Source organism: Anoplophora glabripennis, unplaced genomic scaffold (assembly GCF_000390285.2).
Source record: "Anoplophora glabripennis isolate ALB-LARVAE unplaced genomic scaffold, Agla_2.0 scaffold454, whole genome shotgun sequence".
Lineage (NCBI taxonomy): Eukaryota > Metazoa > Arthropoda > Insecta > Coleoptera > Cerambycidae > Anoplophora > Anoplophora glabripennis.
In genome coordinates this window covers 104,623-124,162 of record NW_019416575.1, presented here as the reverse complement: position 1 = coordinate 124,162, position 19,540 = coordinate 104,623, and the positions used below count along the sequence as shown (strand labels likewise).

General features: G+C 33.2%; 1 protein-coding gene across 4 annotated transcripts in view; it reads left to right on the top strand.

Moving 5' to 3' along the window:
* The first annotated feature begins 464 nt into the window (after nt 1-464).
* Nucleotides 465-19,540, top strand: part of LOC108912373 — a 32,620-nt gene continuing 13,544 nt past the window's right edge. For all 4 annotated transcript variants that reach the window (XM_018717572.2, XM_018717573.1, XM_018717571.1 and 1 more), the window contains exons 1-18: nt 465-538; nt 4,855-4,948; nt 5,102-5,196; nt 9,226-9,334; nt 9,455-9,718; nt 9,843-9,937; nt 10,311-10,419; nt 10,481-10,741; nt 11,049-11,162; nt 13,166-13,276; nt 13,367-13,510; nt 13,572-13,676; nt 13,757-13,777; nt 13,924-14,013; nt 14,067-14,183; nt 17,866-17,958; nt 18,018-18,080; nt 18,134-18,193. In XM_018717572.2, coding sequence (XP_018573088.1) covers nt 4,867-4,948; nt 5,102-5,196; nt 9,226-9,334; nt 9,455-9,718; nt 9,843-9,937; nt 10,311-10,419; nt 10,481-10,741; nt 11,049-11,162; nt 13,166-13,276; nt 13,367-13,510; nt 13,572-13,676; nt 13,757-13,777; nt 13,924-14,013; nt 14,067-14,183; nt 17,866-17,958; nt 18,018-18,080; nt 18,134-18,193 — 1,933 coding nt within the window. In that variant the 5' untranslated portion in view covers nt 465-538; nt 4,855-4,866. The remainder of the gene's footprint in view (nt 539-4,854; nt 4,949-5,101; nt 5,197-9,225; nt 9,335-9,454; nt 9,719-9,842; nt 9,938-10,310; nt 10,420-10,480; nt 10,742-11,048; nt 11,163-13,165; nt 13,277-13,366; nt 13,511-13,571; nt 13,677-13,756; nt 13,778-13,923; nt 14,014-14,066; nt 14,184-17,865; nt 17,959-18,017; nt 18,081-18,133; nt 18,194-19,540) is intronic.

Sequence of the window (19,540 nt, the reverse complement as noted above, 5' to 3'; positions counted from 1 at the left end):
AATAGCACTCCGCAGTTTTTTCTTTCTGAATAACCATTTGAACGATTCATGCAACAAAAACCCATCAACGTTGTAGTTCCTTAGTACCCTAATTTTTAAGACATAATCAATTCAATCAATTTTCGATGAATTTAAATAGCAGCTACAATACGTATTATTAGTTATTCGTGTTTTTACTCTATTTACTGTCGATTAATCGATCTCTTCATGTTAATATATTTATTTTTTAACAAAATTTGTAGGTACTTAGGTACTAAAAGAACACAACTAAATAAAAATTAATTTCTCAATTCATAAAATATGCTACAATAAATGAGCACATTAAAAAATAGTTATCAGTTCAAAGAAAATATAAAATCTATACAAAAGAAAATCAATCATGATGATTTATATTCAATTAAAATGGTCCATTGTTTTATATTTAATAATATATAGATATAAAAATCATGTGGGTTTTATGTATCCACTTAATTAGGCCTACAGGTAATATATAATTTGAGGAAGCCAGAGGTGCATCGTTCGTTGTGTGCTTCAAGAGGTACGTATCTACCTGTGTTTACATAAACTTTAGTTTTTTGTTTCTTAAATAGTTTTTTATTTATTTAATAATATTTATTGAAGCTATATTAATATATTCTTTATGTTGGGTACTTCTAATTCTATAAAAATTTGTTAGCGGTGGATATCGTTTCCAAACTTGAAACACTTTTTGAAACATAGATATTAAAAAATAATTCACAAAAGTATCTTAGGTTTTTTGTAAGTAAAGTTTTTTATCAAGTTAAATATGTTCTATTATTTAGTCACTTAATTTAAAATTATTTTACTGTACCTATATTTATCACGTTAATTCTGTTTTGCTTTCGTGATTAGTAAGCACAACATATTCTCTCAAATTTTAATCCGTATTTATTTTGCGTTGCATCTGTATACTGTACGTATGTATGATTCATAAATAACACGTTTTAGTGCTCAATTTGGATAAAATTTTGTATACTAGTTCTTAGTATATTGGGCTCGTTCTGTAAATATAGTTACTTCAGTTGCTATGTCGAAAAGTGGTAGCGATACCTACACGAGTACTGGCATTGCCTTTAAATCGTACAAAGCATATAAATGGAAGATATGGAACAGTAGTATATTCTGTAACAAGATTAGAATGAAAAAAATCGATAAGAGTGGAACCACAAGTATCGAATTTTTTCCTTCTAACCGAGTAACAGACCATATTTTCTCCACGACCAAAATGTATGAATCAAAAACAAACCTGAACAAAATAAGTTATTTATTGAGACATGTGTATTACACTGTAATAATATTTATATTTATAGTGTTGGTACAGTTACTAAAATTAAAAACTGGTGCACTAGAAATATTTTCTATAATATTTTTCAAAACAATTTGATTTGTAGTGGCAGACTTAACAGTCGTGTAGCAGGAAGATTGGAGGAGGTTGAGGGAACGGTTACTAACGAATTAGATTCAGTAATCAAAGAAACTAATTGATTTGCTATATTTATTCGATTTTGTAGAGAATTTTCTATGTATCCTTCTGCTACTTCAGAAGCCTTTCAATCCCCATGCCTTTTTAATGTTTAATATGAGCACCTACATCTACCAACGTAGTCGCTGAGGTACGGCGGAAACAGTGGCCGGTATACTCTTGTGGGTTGTCTAAATTCAAAATGTGACAATTTGTTTAGGTATATTGCCCAGTTTATTTATCCCAATTACGTGTCGTGTACATTTATTTTTTTTGAAAATTAATAAAAAATTATTTCAAGGAACATTATAAGGTCTCAAAGCCCAGTTTTTTTCTATAATGTTATAAACATTGTATACTATCTTAGTTTTTTAGTTTTTGTATTAAGAATTGCAATTAGTATTGCGGCTTCCAAATCTTTAATATCGGGAATTTTATAAAGCTCATTCTTACGACAAGCCCCCAAAACACTAATGACAAGGGCGACCTAAAAATAAAAACTACATTTTATTAAAATTGATATTTAAATTTTGATTTTTATTACCTTTGTAGTTAAATATTTTTCATCCGGAGCATCTTCTAAGAATTGCCTAACATTTTCTTCTGTAAAAATCTTCGATTTCTTAGCTACATACTTTTTAGAAGAGAGTTTTAACAAAGTTTTTAATTTTTTGCATCTTGAAATATCGATATCGTGTTTCACATTTATCGTTGCTTTTAGGATTGAATATAATTTCCATAGAGTCGAGAATATTTTTTTAATCACCAGAAAATACAATGAAAACATTTCCGGAAAAGGAGTCTGTTTTCTTTTCTTGTTGCCAATCCCTTAACAGTGCATACTATTTTTCATATTCATGTCTCGATTTTTGCGGCAGCATATTCTCGCTTATACAGAGTGTAAGTAGTTTGACTGCCATTACTGCAGCATGAGATAATCATAAATGAACAAAAAAGTTGAATATTACAGGAGCGTAAGATTAACAGTTTTGAAAGTACGAGTATTAATATTGGAGAGTTTCATCACAACGTGGCAACAGCGCTTGACCTAACGCTATACAGTGCATACCACGTGTGCACGCGACAGACTTGTCCTACGGAAAAAATGTAAACAACTATTATTGTGAAACATTTAGTAAATTTCAAGACAACTGTTTTCCAGTTTTTAAATAAATAAAATAAAATGTATCGATTTTGGAGTACAGTCGGCGCCACCCAAATGTGAACGGCAATATTGTATCGTGTAATTTAAACTTTAAATCATAGTCGTCGTAAAATTCAATAATTGTCAAATATATATGTCACTTAGAGCAAACGTAGTGAAACCTAAACAAGTAACGTGAAATATGCCGGGGCATTTAACTGAGGCGCAAAGAGCAAGGGCTATAGCTAAATTAGAAGATAATTGGTCTTTGAGTGAAGTGGCTGCTGATTTAAATGTCAGTAAGAGCTGTATATTTTATATTAAAAAACGCTGGCAAGAAGAACAAAGATTACAAAGACCTATCAGGCAAGGTGTCGGGAAGGTTTCCAATGACGCGGAAGATAACGCTTTGGCCGAATTTATCCATCAGAATCCTTTCGAAACCGCTGTGAAAGCGCGAGAAGAAACATTATTTCCAGGGTGTCTCAGAACAGCACAAAGACGTCTAAAACAATCTGGCCTGAAAAATTGCACTGCTGGTCACAAAGTATTCCTAATCGCTGAGCATAAACAAAGAAGAGTCCAGTTTTCAAATGAACTGCTACATCAAGGAAATGAATTCTGGAACAACGTAGTGTTCCTCGACGTTCCAATCTTCTAATAGTGCTCAAATATAATTTTCTTCTATAGCCCTAGATTTGTTGTTAATTTTGAAATAAGGTTTTTTACTTTTTATTTACTGGTTTTTTTAATAATTGTTATACTTTAAAATATATCTACTAAAATTGATAAAATTATTATTATTAACTTTCTTCCGCTAATATGTAAGTAAGATTTATTTCGTTAATCTCCTTTATATTATTTGTGTCGTCTTTTTAATTATTAAGTACTATAAGAGACACTGAAAATAAAATTCTATCAATACCCCCTCTGTGCTACGCCACTAAAAAAAGTCTGATGTACTACGATAAAATCCAGATTAAATTTCCATAACAACCAAAATCCGTTCACATTTGGATGGCGCCAACTGTACGAAGATTGTGTTGTGTTTAAATTTTACTCGAATTTTAGCAATTATGAATCTCTTAAAACAGGAACTTGACTTTTAGTCAAATTATAAATTTGAAAAATATGTAATTAAAGTACCCAAAAATTCACGTCGTCCAAATAATCATACGTATTAAAAATAACTTAGATACTTACCAAAAGCAAAATTAAGTAATTTTTAAACGCACGAGTACAAAACAAACTACAACATATGCTGAAAATGTCCATCACCATTTTCGATACACGCACGACACCTTCGAATCCAATTTTCGCGCATTCACTGGAAAGCACCTCAAGAAAAGGAAATAGTGGTACGCAAAAAACACTCAGATACTAACTGAACTGCGTAATGCAATGCGCCGTTGTCACATTGCTCGATATGAATTTTATCGAATTTTAAATTTATTACAACGCTAATTATTTTTTAGAATTAAGCATAAAGAAATTCAAAAAAGTGATAAACATAGTATTTTATGGTATTCCATGCACGCAGTTATGTGAATATTAATTAATCGAACTTTTGTAGATCAATTTGGAGATTTTGATGATTTTTTTCTCGGAAATGGTTGAGTTTAGGACCCATGTCATACCTATAAAGTTTTTTTGTTTATTTTAATGTATTCTGCCGTCTGTTGAAATTAAGGCAGTCAAACTTCTAACACCTAGTATTATTTACATAATTTGTAATTTCAGGTAGGCATTATCAAATTCTATATCTGAATCACTCGATGCACATATTATTTTATTTACATTAAAACTGAAAATAATTATTACGACGCCGTCATTTATATTTGACACTGACAGTTTTGGAATCCATGGAAACCTAGTCTTTTAATTCGATTACGGAATATACATTCTGTACCTTGTTGTAGAATGAAAATACATGCAAAACACATAAGTAGTAAGTGTTTCAGAATAAATATCCTAACTCAAGCGTGATAATTTTAACACTGTATTATTAAAAATGGTTTCGGAATTATTACATTCGGAAGAAATTTTCTGAACATAAGACACTGGAATAGCTGGATCATTTGTCGCTTGCCTCGGTATACCGATGAAAACTATTAAGTTCGAAGCCGAGATGGTGATTCTATTGTTTACATTCAATGTTTGATAGTGTTGCAGTCTGCAGAGTAGCTGTTTTCCACAATATCATTAATTAATAATGGACCTATTTCAGTTGACACACACGATGCATCTTCGACTCTTTTTGATTTTCTTCATTTGTACATCGACATCTGTACAAAATGCGCTTGGTGGTCATTGTGGTGACAGTAAGTAAATATTTATAAATTTCTTCATTAAAATTACAGCCAGTGTTATGATGTGAGTACGTTAAAATTTCGGTGTGCGAAGTTTGTGCAGCTGTGGGATTTTTTATCTAATACTTTTTTGTAAAAGAAAATTATATTTAACTTATTTTTCAGAATGGGAAAAGGTACTAGCAGATAATGAAAAGCAAACTATTATACCACTTCGTACCAGCGAAAACAAAATTTACTATTTTGGAATCAATCATAAGGTATGTGTTCTTCTATTAACCCCTTACTGCATGATTTTTCTTAATTTATTAAAAAAATATGTGGTAGTTGATACTGTTAGATGTATTAAAAAATATATTTAAAATATCATATATTTCTTTTTGAGAAAAAAAATGATACTTTTGACAATGCCAAATTTGACACAAATTGCAAAAATAGAAAAACAAAAAAAAAATTTGAAAATTTTTATTAAAATAAATCATAAAAAATGTCTTTTCTTCAAACGTCATATAAGTAACAACGTATGTGACGTTACTCTATAATATTAAGTGTCATTTATATGGCTAGGAGTATAGTAGTAGCAGTAGGTTGGCCTCAGCCTGGCAAGTAGGCCACATGTGGGCCCTTTTTGCCTGCCCCACCGTCCCATCACCTGTCCACCCTCTGCCTCCTCGAACCTACCGGACGCCCTAATGAACGCCAGGATTTTGGTCCATGGAAGGTCCCTCACTTCAACCTCTTCAGCAACACAGACTTAATCTCCCAATGGCTGCACAGTGTCCCAGAAGGTAGACAAGGGTGTCCTCTCCTTCTCCACTTTTCTGGAATAAAGGATCCTCCTCAATTCCTATTAAACATAAATGCCTCCTAAGTCTGCAATGGCCTATCAGAACCCCCACCATTTGGTTTAGGGCTCTTCGACAGAGACTCAGAAGCCATATCGTCTTAGGTTCGCTAGGTCCTTATATAAAACTATGGGCCCGCCTACATCCTCTGGTCCTCCTCCAGTTTTGACCTAATACTACCTCGTATGATTCCAAGGATTGGTTCAGGTCACAGGCCAGGTCCCCTAGTTCCAAGACGAGCCAGTTGATCAATCCTTTCGTTACCAGGAATACCCATATGGCCCGGAACACAAACTAACTCTACCTCCCTTCGTCTGACAAATAACTCCAGAGCCTCTCCACATTCTTGTAAAATTCGGTACACGATTCCTCTTACTATAGCCAGGGGTAAAATATTAATTTTGGTCAGTTAAGTTAGTAGTGGAATACTGGTAAACCAATTATTAAAAAAAAATTTTGTATTTAGATATTTTTTGGTTTTACCACGAGATTGCTGCTTGCTCCTAGGTCCGACTGATAGTCTTCGAGAGTAGTAATTCCACAACAATATCAAAATTGTAAGAAAAACCGGATACTCCACTTAGAATGATGACTTTATATTCCGATTTATGGGGTTCTTTGGGTTATATTGTTTTAGAGATCATGGTGCTTTCGTTGGAATTATTTGTTCATCTAAGGCCATGTGTTCTTCCTTAGGAACAAGCAGGAGTCTCTCGCGAATTTTATTTAGCAATGGACGTATCTTAAACGTTTATCGAGCCCTGGTTAATTCTATAGAATTTGCAGTGTATTGTCATTGAAATGAAGAAATCATTCAAATCTATTGCATGTCATAGCAGAAAAGATATTTGTAATCTTTAACGAAGAATTCCAATAAGATCTGTAGATGACAGTTACATAATTGATATAAGCGAATTTCTTCTTTGGCTATACAATAGGTGGATTTTTAGGCCTATTCTGTACACCGAAATGGTTTGACTCTTCGGTTATATATATTTCATCGGTAAAACAGAAATTGAAGAATTGGATTTGGTCTTGAAGCTCTTCTATGAAATTCGGAAGTGCTTCACATCCTTTGAATTTGACAAACTCTTCAGAAACAGCTAAAAACTTATTCTGTCAGTCAACTGTTTCTTTTGGCATTTTTTACACTGTGCTTTTGTTTGATTTACCTGCCGATGTTGAAGGCAGATTAACGTCGCTAAACTCATTGTTTTTTGTATGTTTACATTGTTGAACTTGTAAGGATTGCTATATTACAGAAAGCGGCACGTCGTCATCTTCGCTTTCAGTTTCATCACCAAAAACATTGCCTTCGCGGTCGGAAGATTCACACAAAATTCTAGACTTTTTGGGAAATAATTAATTTCTTCTGTGGTCATCTTCGCTCTCATTAGTCTTTGGAATTTGCATGTTTTTTGTACCATAAAATGTTCGTGTATCTATCTGAAAAAACATATTGCAATTATAATTATTATGTCAATAACTTAAAGTATTCCAAATACAGCACACGCGGACAAAATCGTTTTTTACTCTCTTTAAAACAAAATATTTTTATACTATACTATTTAACGGTATTATTTATTTTGCAATATATTAAAAAATTCTCTAGGTTTATGTTAGATCTAGGTTCTAGGTTACTAGGTTTATGGTATGGAAGAGTGTCGTTTGACGTCATTTGATAGCATTAGAAACAAAGAGTAAAAAATGTGATAGCTAACAATAAATTATACAGGGTGTTAAAAAAAGTGTGTAAAATATTTCAGGAGGTAATAGTATGAACCAAAATAAGCAGAAAAGTTTTAATAAACATTCAACAACTATTCGTTTTTCAAACATTTTATTTTATTAGGAATAAACCGACAAAGGAAGCTTTTAACAAACAAAAAACAAAATTACAGAAGATGTTCAAAGTGCCCTCCATCCATTTCCAAGCAGGCACGACATCTTCGTCTCAACGATATTCGAACTCTTTCGAAAACACCCTCCTTGGTTTGGATTTCTTGACACTTTTGATTAATCCGTTGCTGCAGCTCTTCCAGGCTATTTACAGGAGTACCATACACTAATGTCTTCAAATATCCCCAAACAAAGAAATCTAGAGGGTTCAGATCAGGCGATCTTGGAGGCCGTAAAACAGGTCCGGCCCTTCCTACCCATCTATGTGTAAAAGTTTGATGTAAATGCTCTCTAACGGCCATGGAAAAATGAGCTGGAGCACCATCATGCTGGAACCACATTTGTTGCCTCTGATTCAAAGGAATGTCTTCCAAAAACTCATACAGTGTGTTCTTCAGAAAGTTGAGGTAAGCAACGCCTGTTAATCGGTTTGGTAAAACAACAGGACCTAGAAACCTGTCACCTACAATACCCATCCAAATGTTTAATGAAAAACGTGCCTGATGTCCAGATTCTATTAGAGCATGAGGATTTTCGTCGGCCCAAATATGCGTATTGTGAAAATTAAACACTCCATTTCTTGTGAACCCGGCCTCATCAGTAAAAAGAATGTTTGCAAGAAAACGAGGGTCTTCAGCATCATGACGTAGAAACCAGCGGCAAAAAACTAAACGTTTTAAGGCCTGTACTCGTTGCACATGGTATAGATAAAGCAGTTGCTCGTGAAGGATTCTCCAAACAAGAGGACCACTAATTCCTACCTCGGCTGATATTCTCCGCACACTCGTACCTGGATTCTGCTCTACCAGTGCTAGAATTTCTTCTGCTCTAGCAGTGGATACCGACCTTGTTCTTCCGGATAAATGGCACTGTTTACTCAAGGAACTGGAATCTTTAGTGAATTCTTCCAAACATGCGTTGTGAAGGAATCTGGCGATTTGGATAAGCGTCAACATAAAGACGTCGCGCTTCGGTGGCGTTCCCATTAGCACGACCATACATGAAATGCATGTCTGTTAATTCTGCGTTAGAGTAACCAGCCATAGCGAAAGAAAACTTGTGCACTGAGAACAACTGTCAAATACGTACTGTTTATTTCACTAAACATCAACCAACTATTATAAGAAAATACACAACGTTTTTGCTAAATAAAAAAAGGGGCTAAAAAACATAAAACATTCCATATCTCCGCAACCGTTACTTTGCGGACCCATGTTTATTGGGACTTTTCTGCTTATTTTGGTTCATACTATCACCTCCTTAAATATTTTACACTCTTTTTTTAACACCCTCTATGTACTTGTATTTATGAAACAAAATTAGGATACAGTAAAATTTAAAATCATGTTTTATTACATTGTAAAGGATTGCATGGAGATTGCTGGAAAAAGTGAAATGATGGAATCCGTATTCATTTGTTCCATCTGTGTTTCCCTAGAAAATAAGCAACTTGCCAAGTTTGCTGAGGTTCTTTTTTTCAATCAATAAAATGTTACGTCTGACGTTGCAATATTTGAAACACTGACTTTTAACTTTTAATTTCAGGTAACGTTTTTGGAAGCAGAACAGTTTTGTAGAGACATTCACATGAGACTTGTGACCATAAAATCGAGTGGCGAACTGATTGACCTTTATAGACATTCTGAAAAAATGTGTAAGCGTTAAGTTTTTACGATATTTAACAAACATTCGTTTATTGTTTCTCTGTCAATAAATATTTTATAAGCAAGTAAATAAATCGACAAAGATAAAGCATAACATTTTCATTTTCCAGCTGATGAAACCACTTTCTGGTCATCTGGTTCTAAACTCTTGGACAATAAAAACTATATTTGGTTGTCGACTGGTGAATTAGTGGATAAAGTTTACGTAAAACAGGCAAATACAGATAAACATTCTGGAAACTGTCTTACATTAAAACGATCTCGCTCCAAGAAAAAACTCCGTCTTAAAAGTAGAGGCTGTGAGAGAAAATATAACTTCATTTGCGAGAGAGTCAAATATGAACCCCTTGAGACTTGTGACGAGAAAGATAAGAGTAAGTAAAATGATTAATATTAATATCGGACAATAGTCACAATTTCCATCAAAGAATCACCATTATTCACTTATCTTATATCTTTATTGAGCTTTTCCTAAATCTAAATACTTGCTTTTTCAAGAATGGACAGCTTTATTCCAGGATCCCTCGTTAGCCAAAAATATAAATGTACTGCGTACCAAAACCAAAACCTACTATATCGGAACAAATTTGAGGGTGAGTAAAACATTATTTTATTAAACCAAATAGAAATAACTGGACAGTTTATCGGGTGTAATCGTCTATATTTTGGAATTTATTTATTTTTATAAAAACACATGGAGATGGCAAAAATATTCTTACAAAAGTACTCATAGAAATCTCTAACAAGTGAAGGTAATGTGTTTCCAACCCTATGATTCTTTCTTCTGGTTGGTCATGATGTACCCACAATTCGTTTACAATTTGAAGTTATCGAGTTATACACAATTTAACCATCATTGCATCGCAAATTTGATTTTTAAGTTTCTTATTTTTTTTTTTATTAACAACTTTACCTCTTTCTTATTTCTACTTATTCTAATTCCATTGTTATTATAAAATTCTGTAGGTCGCACCTCAGCAAGCAGCACAATTCTGCCAAATAATCAACATGGATCTAGTATCGATCACCTCTAGAAAAGAGAACAAATTATTAGGAAAATATATTCAGAATAACAGTAAGTATAAAGGGTTTATCAAAATTTCCATATATCCACATTATCCATTCGTTAATTTTAGATTTGATAGACAACTTTTGGTCATCTGGAACAAAAGTTCTTGATGGCACCACCTGGGTTTGGCTCGCAGAAGGAGTACCAGTAACTTACACTAATTGGGCATCTCGGGAACCTCACGGTGATGAAAAACAGTGCATTTTATTGACACCAGGAAATGATGGCTTGGAATGGAAGAGTTCTTATTGCAAAACAGAGGCTGCGTTTATTTGTGAATCTGGAGACCGTCAACCAAAAAAACATGATAAAACAAAATGGAAGTTTGGTATGTTGAGAAATTATTGACGCTAGGAATATTATCATAGTTTATAGGAATTATTTTGATGAGGGAGGCATGAGGCGAAGTACAGAGCGTTAATTCATTTAGTATTTTCTCTAAAATATTAAATAATATCTCTAAAACTAAACAAATAACATAACGATTTTCACCACTCGTTCGTTTGTCCAAAGCATCGTATCCATTAGCGGCCTCTATTAAAAAGTGAAAGATGACATATATGGTTCATAGCAAACAATTAATTGTCTTATTTATACCAATATTATCCTAATATAGTATGCAATGATCATTACAGGAAATTTGGAAGACGTGGACGATTATGTCACAAATATGCATGAATATTTACAGGACTTAGGGCTTGTAGTTGGATCTATGGCAGCTCCACTTCAACACTTTAAGAAACCTGCAGGTAAGTTATATACTTGTAAGTGTTGACGAATTATTTGACATGCCATAGTCACTTACATTCTACACACCTTATACACTTTAGAGTTTAATTTAAGACTAAAGATTAGGATATTTTCTTGTGATTTAAATATATTACTTCAAATTCTCTCATAATATGAAACATATGACTGAAAGGGTGTACCACAAATATAGTATTGTAAAACATTCCTAATCAGTGATGGCCTGTTAGACAAAAACTTTTGAGGAATCCGCTTGGTTTAGCTGCACAGCTTGTGCAACTGGACTATGTTCTTTAACAAAATCCATCGTAGGATAGCAGAGTGCTCAATAACGCTTTGCAAGAAAATTTTCTAAACATAGTGAAAGAGACGAGGAAGAGTAGAATGAGACGTGGATACTTTTCAACAATTATATAAAGGACATAGACATTTATCTATTTTGGTTTAACGGCAAAATTTCAATAAAATTAAATTAAAAAATAAACTTTATATAAATCTACAAATAACATTGATGATTACAACGCTTTTAGAGAAATGAGAACTAAAGTTAAATCTTGCATTAGTTTAGCATTTAAAATAGTTAAAATTGAATAGTCAATGATCTATCCTCAAATTCTAAAAGATTTTGGTCCCACATTAACTCAAGATCTAATTCTATCTCTATTCCATCCTGTATGTGTTATAATAGTATTCAGTTAAAGAATCATTCTGATATTGTCAATGCTTTTGCCAATTATTTTCCTGATTCATTTTTACCTATTCACAGTCTTTAATAGTTGTATGCCCACATTGCCCTCTGTTGGCTCTAATACTCTTTGTGTTTTTGAGGTTACAGAAGATGATATAATACATGCAATTAAGAGAATGAAGCGTAATTTTACAATGGGACCTGATTTAATTTCTGCATTTTTAATAAAAGACTGTAAAACAATTTTCGAAAAAAATCTTTAAAACCATATTCAATTCTATAATTACAAATAAAGAATATAAACAAGTATGGAAAGAGTCGCGAATCTGTCCCGTCTATAAAAAAGGTACTAAGAACGACATAACAAACTACCGGCCCATAGATATTAGGTATAAGTAACTTCTTAAAAATCCTAGAAATAATTTTACACAGTCGACTTTATTTTCATATTAAAAAATCATTATCTCCGTACCAACACGGATTTATGAGTGATCGTTCAACTATCCCAAATCTAGATGAGAAAACCCAATTTATTGCTGAAGCTTTGGATGCAGGAAGTCAGGTTGATGTTATATATACCAATTTTCCAAAGCTTTCGATCGGCTTGATCATAATTTATTATAATTTATAAGAAGCTTATAAGAATTTAGGCTTTATTTTGCGTAATTCTAACGACTTTCAGAACGTAGAGGTTCTAAATATGCAGCATTTGTACTTTGAATATGCATTGGTAGTACACCGGAGATTTTTAAAGACTATTCATTTTATTAGTTATGGATTTGATCCTCCTCGTGGTACACCTCAAGAATTACTGCTTTTTTGTTTTAATTTTCAGAGTCTTTGTGGTAGGCGAATTATGTTTTCAATTATATTCCTTTTTAAAATTATAAATAACACTTTAAATGCAGACGCGTTAGTCTCAAGGATTTTTTTATATCATGTTCCTAGACTTAATTCTAGATTTCGTACCAATTTACTAATAGCATCTCCCATATGGTTTCCAATTATGAAAAGTATGAAGATCGATTATATGAATGACATAAAAAAATTGTTTGTCTAGCAAATGTAATCCTTCTCTTGTTAGTTAGCTTATTTGTTTTATTTGCCTATTATTGTTTATACTTAAATTCTTTTGTCTGGATTTTATAATGATTGCTCTATTTTGTGTAGTACTTATATTTTTATATTTAATATTAGTTTGTCTTTTTCTTTTTAAATTTAGTTAAGGTTTTCTGTTTTACCTTACCCTGTAACTGGATATTGTATGTTGGATATTGTATTTTCTAAATAAACAAATAAATATTTGGTTACTTTCAGGTAATGAAAAAAGTGAGGCAGTAAAACACCTTGACCAAAAGACTATAGATTATATTACCCTTCTTTTGGAGCACTTATACGATTATATCTCCACAATTACTAACATACTTCGTAAGTATATTTTGTCATTGAAGTATATAGGAACATTTTATGCAATGCTGTTATAGAAAAATATTTTTAAATAATGCTGCTGTTTTTTAGAAAATCCTGAAGAGCGGGCGAAATACAAGACAGAGGACCTTAAAAATGGAGTTATCTCAATACAGAATTGGTTAGAAGCCATAAGAAAACTTCTTTATCCGAAAGGAACTAAAGCTCCTAAGGATCGTCTTGACTGTGACAATGGTAAGTAAAATGTATATTTTCTCTTCTGAAGATACATTTGTACAAAATACCACGATTATAGTTGCAGTTAGCTGGGAAGAATGTGTTAATAGTCTTAACCGAACCATACAAAACTATGCTGTGCTTACTGGACTTATTTATCTGCCAACTGGTGAAAAACCTAATGGTAAGTTTGAACCGACTTTGAATTCCTGTATTTTTATAAAATTTGTAAAAGGTTATATAAGTAAAATATTATCGTTTCAGATAAATCTCCTCTTGGCTCTGGTAAGTTATAATCATGTTCTGCAGCCTCATACCAATTAATCCAATGTAAATTATTACAAAGGCAAAATATCACGAAATTAGTTTCAGTAGTAGAACGTAAATAAAGAATCATCCTCCAAAAAGACTAACATCAATGTAACTTTTAGAAGCTAGATCCCCTGGAGGAAATAAACCACCTGAGACGTTTGGCCAATCATTCGGAAATGTGCTCAGTACCATTTTCAAACCTATGTTTGGTATGGGTAAGTCAATGAGATTATATTCCCGATCTACAAAAAGAATATTGTAGGCAGTCTGCTGGATCCAAGAAAACCTGAACCTGCCAAGACTAAACCATCTCTTCTCGGATTTCCTTCCCTTCCCGATTTCCCGATCATTCCTGGTGACGATGAAAATCCTAATGACGGTAAGTTCGAATTATTATTTTTTTACTGATATCGATCAACAGAAAACATCTCAAAAAGGAAATGAGTTGAGCTGGAGCAGTTAGTAGTAATAGTAAATACGATATTAGTAGCAATGTAAGAAGAGTAAATTCAGGGCGATTCACAACTCAATGGAAATAGAACAGGTGCGTGTAGAGGACACCGAAGCAAATTGATTTTCATATGAATTTTTATTCGCATACCTACGGTTGCGATGATATTGGCCTGAGGATACCTATGTCTTTAAAAAATCGAAAAACCTCGATATTTCAGCAATGCCATAATACAGAACAACCGCATTTTGTAAATATATTTATTTTATTGATGTATTTAGCTGGTAGAAACTTGAAGTGACCGGCATCATAAGAAAGGGTGGTTTAGGGGTGAGTCACTTAAAATTTTATGAATTTTTTCAACACTAACTTAATTTACAATTAAAGATTTATGGCAAATTGAATTTTACATTTTTTTATTCTTGTCAAATTTTCGATGAACCGTCTGTTTTTGAGAAAATTGCGATTTTGTGATAGGAGTCAAAACCGATTAAATCGGACAAAAATATATGATTTCATAATTGCGGGTAGGCTATGCTACTACTGCTTTAAGGCCCACTTTTATGACCTAAGTTTAAACCCAAACTGAAGTTTAACTTTTAGATTTGACAGAACAATGGACTGTTATGTCAAACCTGCAAGTTAAACTTTAGTTCTAGTTTAAACCTAGGTTACAAAAGTGGGCTTTAGCATCCAGGACTTAACTTAGACATGCATGCAGTAAATAAAATTGGTTGCCAAGGTACTCTAGACCAACGATTTTTTGGAAAAACTTTTAATAGTAGGCCGTGATTAAATTTGTCGGTATTCAAATTTTGAAGATTTTTTGTAAACAAGAAACAAAACATTGTCACTTTATTAAGTTATTTATTCATTTCGTTCAATGCAAAATTTAACAATCAGTACTATTTCTATGAAACTAATTAAGGAATAGTAAAAAATTAGCACTAAAGATGCTGTTCAAAACGGCTCCCATTTTCTCATAACACATAAATGAACCCTTCGCCGAAAGTCAAAGTCTACTCTATTCAATAATTGAATGTCATTTTTTATAATAGTGCATTTATTATTGATGCGGTTCCATAGATCTTCCTCAGTTTCAACAGGAGTCGAATACAGAAATTCTTTAAAGTCCCCCAAAGAAAAAAGTCACATTTATTTAACGGGCGTCCACTGTTGAGGGCAGTTATTTCCACGACCTATCCATCGATTTGGCAACTGTTGGTTTAAAAATTCCTGAACATCCATACTGAAATGCGGAGGCGCACCATCATGCATAAATCACATTTCACGGTGTAATTGTAAAGGCAAATCTCCCAGTAGTTCAGGAGGAGTATTATTTCGTGCTTTCATTGCATATTCGCGACCACCAACATTTCTTCGGCGGTAAAGAGAACCCGTTTCTCGAGCTCCTCGTTCAACATTGGCAAATATCTAATGATTTGGAATAATACGATTAGGAAATCTTCTTCGATATTCCTCTACACTTCTACGGCAATTACTTTCACAAAACCGCAATACTAACAGCATATTAACTTGTTCATTAAATAAAAATTTTCCTGCCATTTTTTGTTTTGGTGTTCTCTACACACTCCTTTTCTATACCGATTGAGTTGTAAATCACTCTGTCTATTACAAACAGGGATATAAACATAAATTACAGAGAAAATTTTTACAGGAATTGAAATCGTTGAAATTCATTGTATTATATTTTTTTATATAATACCCATAAGTTCATGTATGCTCTTTGTGAGAATCATATACACTAGGCGCGTACTCACTAAGAATTCTGATGACATTCACGCATCCAACCTGTTTTTGAAGGAGTTGACCGATGGGGCAATAACCACATATGAAGATAGATCATTCCAATGATTGAACACTATATTTGGGAAGAAGTTTTGAAGTTTTCTCTCGACAATTTAAATTGATGACCACGTAAATGATTTTTTAGATTCTTATACACCTAACGGTAAAAATTATCCAAACGGTGATGATATGGAAGTAATCTAAATTTGGTGATACATTTTGTGACACTTCTCTGTACGCTCTCTATCAGATTAATATCTTTTACCAGGTAAGGTAAAGATATGTTCACACGGACACGGTTTCTTTTCACCATGGCGGAAATATGTCTAGACCAGGTTAGACTGGAATTGATCTAAATCATTCTGGTTTTCGACAGTTGTTATAAGTTGACTTTGATCGAAAGTAAATGTTATCTTGGGATTGTTTGTACTAATATGTATAACAGTACACTTATTTAAATTCAGTGAGATGAGCCAATCGTAGCACCAGGGTTAGATGGAAATAATATCATCTTGTAGAGTATGATGGCCTTACAGTGCATTCCCAAATATCTTTGTATCATCGGCATACAGTGCATGCTGCGATTTGAGCTTTAGCGAGAGGTCGGCTGTATATATCAAAAATAGAACTGGTCCCAGAACAGAATCTTGTGGTACCCTTGAGATTCCGAATGTGATTTGCCAACCCGTAATGAAAACGTTCAATTTGCGAGAAAACTATCTATCCAGGCAAGTAATGGACCCCGTATTCCATTATGTTCTAATTTGTACAGTAGCCTGTTTATTAGGACTTTATCAAACGCCTTAGCAAAATCAACAAACAAAACGTCGACTCGAAATCCCTTATCTATTCATAGTGTCCTCGAGTTCACAGACGACAAAAGGTTTGTGAAGGTAGAACGACCTAGAAGGAAACCATGCTGTGTATCAGGGATAATGTTGTGGGCAAGTAAGTAGCTGAGAAGTTGCTCCTTTTTGATACGTTACAAGGTTTTTATGCAGACAGATATTAAATTTATTGGTCTGTAATTATTTGCGTTCAGTTTACATTATGAGGAGTCAGTACGGAGCCGATTTAGAAGTTTTAATATCACCTTTTCAGAAATGAAGATATTTTCTAAAGAATTTTCAACACGTGGATTTGGTAAACGAGGAAAGGGTCCAAAATGTTCAACATAAAATACTGACTGGAACATATTTGAGCACTTCAGCAGCTTCTACATCACTAACAGAGATAGATCCATCGGATTTTTTTACCATAGGGATTTTGACAGCAGTCTGCAGTTGACTTCTAGTATACTTATGTAATGCTTAGGACCTTTCTCCACAATATTTTTCTCAAAATTTTCCCTAGCAACACGAATGTCATGGGACCACTTCTATTGCCTCTGACTCAAACTGAGTGAACTTCTGAGCATTTCCATCTTTTTCACTAACATATCACCCTGTTGAGTCACAAGCCTTTTCCTTGGGAAGCTGCTATCTCAAGAGATAATGAGGATGTGAATTTTTCCGCACCACGACGGAATAATATGAAATGGTGAATGCTCCCACCTCAATGATATCTTTCTGATTGGTTGTGATATATCCAAAAGATTCATGTACAGGGACTTTTATATATCTGAAAGTTTATATATTGAAACGTTAATAGACGGGTTAACACGCGCACCAAAAATTTTGAGAACAGGTGGACTAACTGCAACATGCTTTATGTTATAAGGCGGAGAGGCTGTCAAAACAAACAAATTCTGATAGCGTTAGTAAATAATCGAATTAAAATTTTAATCCCACTAATTTTTCAGAAGATGAACCCTCAGAGGAACAGGACGCATATCCATCTGAAAGACAACAACTCACACTTCCCAATCGTCCTACTCCACCTAAAATTAAGTATGGTGAGTAAAAAAAAAATATTAAACAGTCACGGAGAAAGTTACCCTTCTGAATTTTTCAGTAAAAGATGAAACTGACAGCGAGGAAGATGGTGAACTTCTTCTTAATATGTATAAGGATCAGGGTAAGTTGAAACACATGAATCTTTACAATATTGTCACAATTTATTTGTTTCAGCAGTACCTAAATCAGGAAGGGCAGAAGATAGTCGTTTAACTATTAGTCCGCAAGGCCCCGGTAAGTAATATTCCTAAAGGCAAATATTAACAAAACAAATTTTGAATTATGTATCTCTTTTATATTTTTATCTTGTATTTGCAGGTATAAAGTTGAGTAATTATTGAAAAAAATAACATTTTAAAGACATTTAATAGACATATCCTTTCCCACAAAACACCTAAATAGCGCGCATCTCCATCGTCTAATACCGTATTTTTGAGGAGTTAGCAATTATTGAAATAATAATTTTATGGTTGTTTTGATGGTAAGAACCTAAAATTAGACCAAGTTTTCATTAAGCAGTTTTTTGGTCATTTGGTTGAAATTTTTGTACTTAGGCGGTATTGTTTCTTCAACGACGTTATACAGGGTGTAAGAAGTTTCATCTTCAGCATGAGAGTAATATGAACAAAAAATGCATGAGAGTAATATGAACAAGTAAATGAACAAAAAAGTTGTATGTTACAGGGGCGTAAGATTAACAGTTCATAATACAGCGAGTATTAATTGGGGAGTTTCATCACAACGTGACAACAGCCCTTAACCTGCTGATGCACACCACGTTTGCACGCGGCAGACTTGTCCTATGGAAAAAATGTAAACAACTACTATTATGAAACATTTAATAAATTTCAAGACTATTGTTTTCCAGTTTTTAAATATATAAAATAAAATGTATCGATTTTGTAGTACGAAGATATTGTTGTGTTTAAATTTAAGCTTACTAAAGAGTAGTTATAAATCTCTTAATACGGAAACTTAACTTTTAATCAAATTATGTATTTGAAAAATATGTAATTAAAGTACCCAAAGATTCACGTCATCCAAATATTCATACGCATTAAAAATAATTTAGGTAGGTACTTACCAAAAAGTAAAATTCAGGGATTTTTAAACGCACAAGTACAAAACAAACTACAACATATGCTTAAAATGCCATATTCGATTAATACACGACACTTTCGAATCCAATTTTCGCGCAATGCCTGGAAAACCCCTCCACTAAAGGAAATAGTGGTACGCAAAAAACACTCCGACACGGTCGAATCCAGATACCAACTGAATTGTGTATTGTTGGACAGCTTAGTACCTCATGTTATTATAATCGCCGCGCCGTTGTTACATTGCTCGATATGAATTTTATTAAATTTAAATTTATTATAGAGAAGTTCAAAAAAGTGATAAACATTGTATTTTATGGTATTCTATGCACGCAGTTATGTCAATATTCCTCAATTGAATCGAACTTTTGTACATCAAGTTGGAGACTGATATTTTTTTTTTCTCGGAAATAGTTGAATTTAGGACCCATGTCATATAAGGTTTTTTTATTTTAATGTATTCTATTGTCTGTTAAAAGTAAGG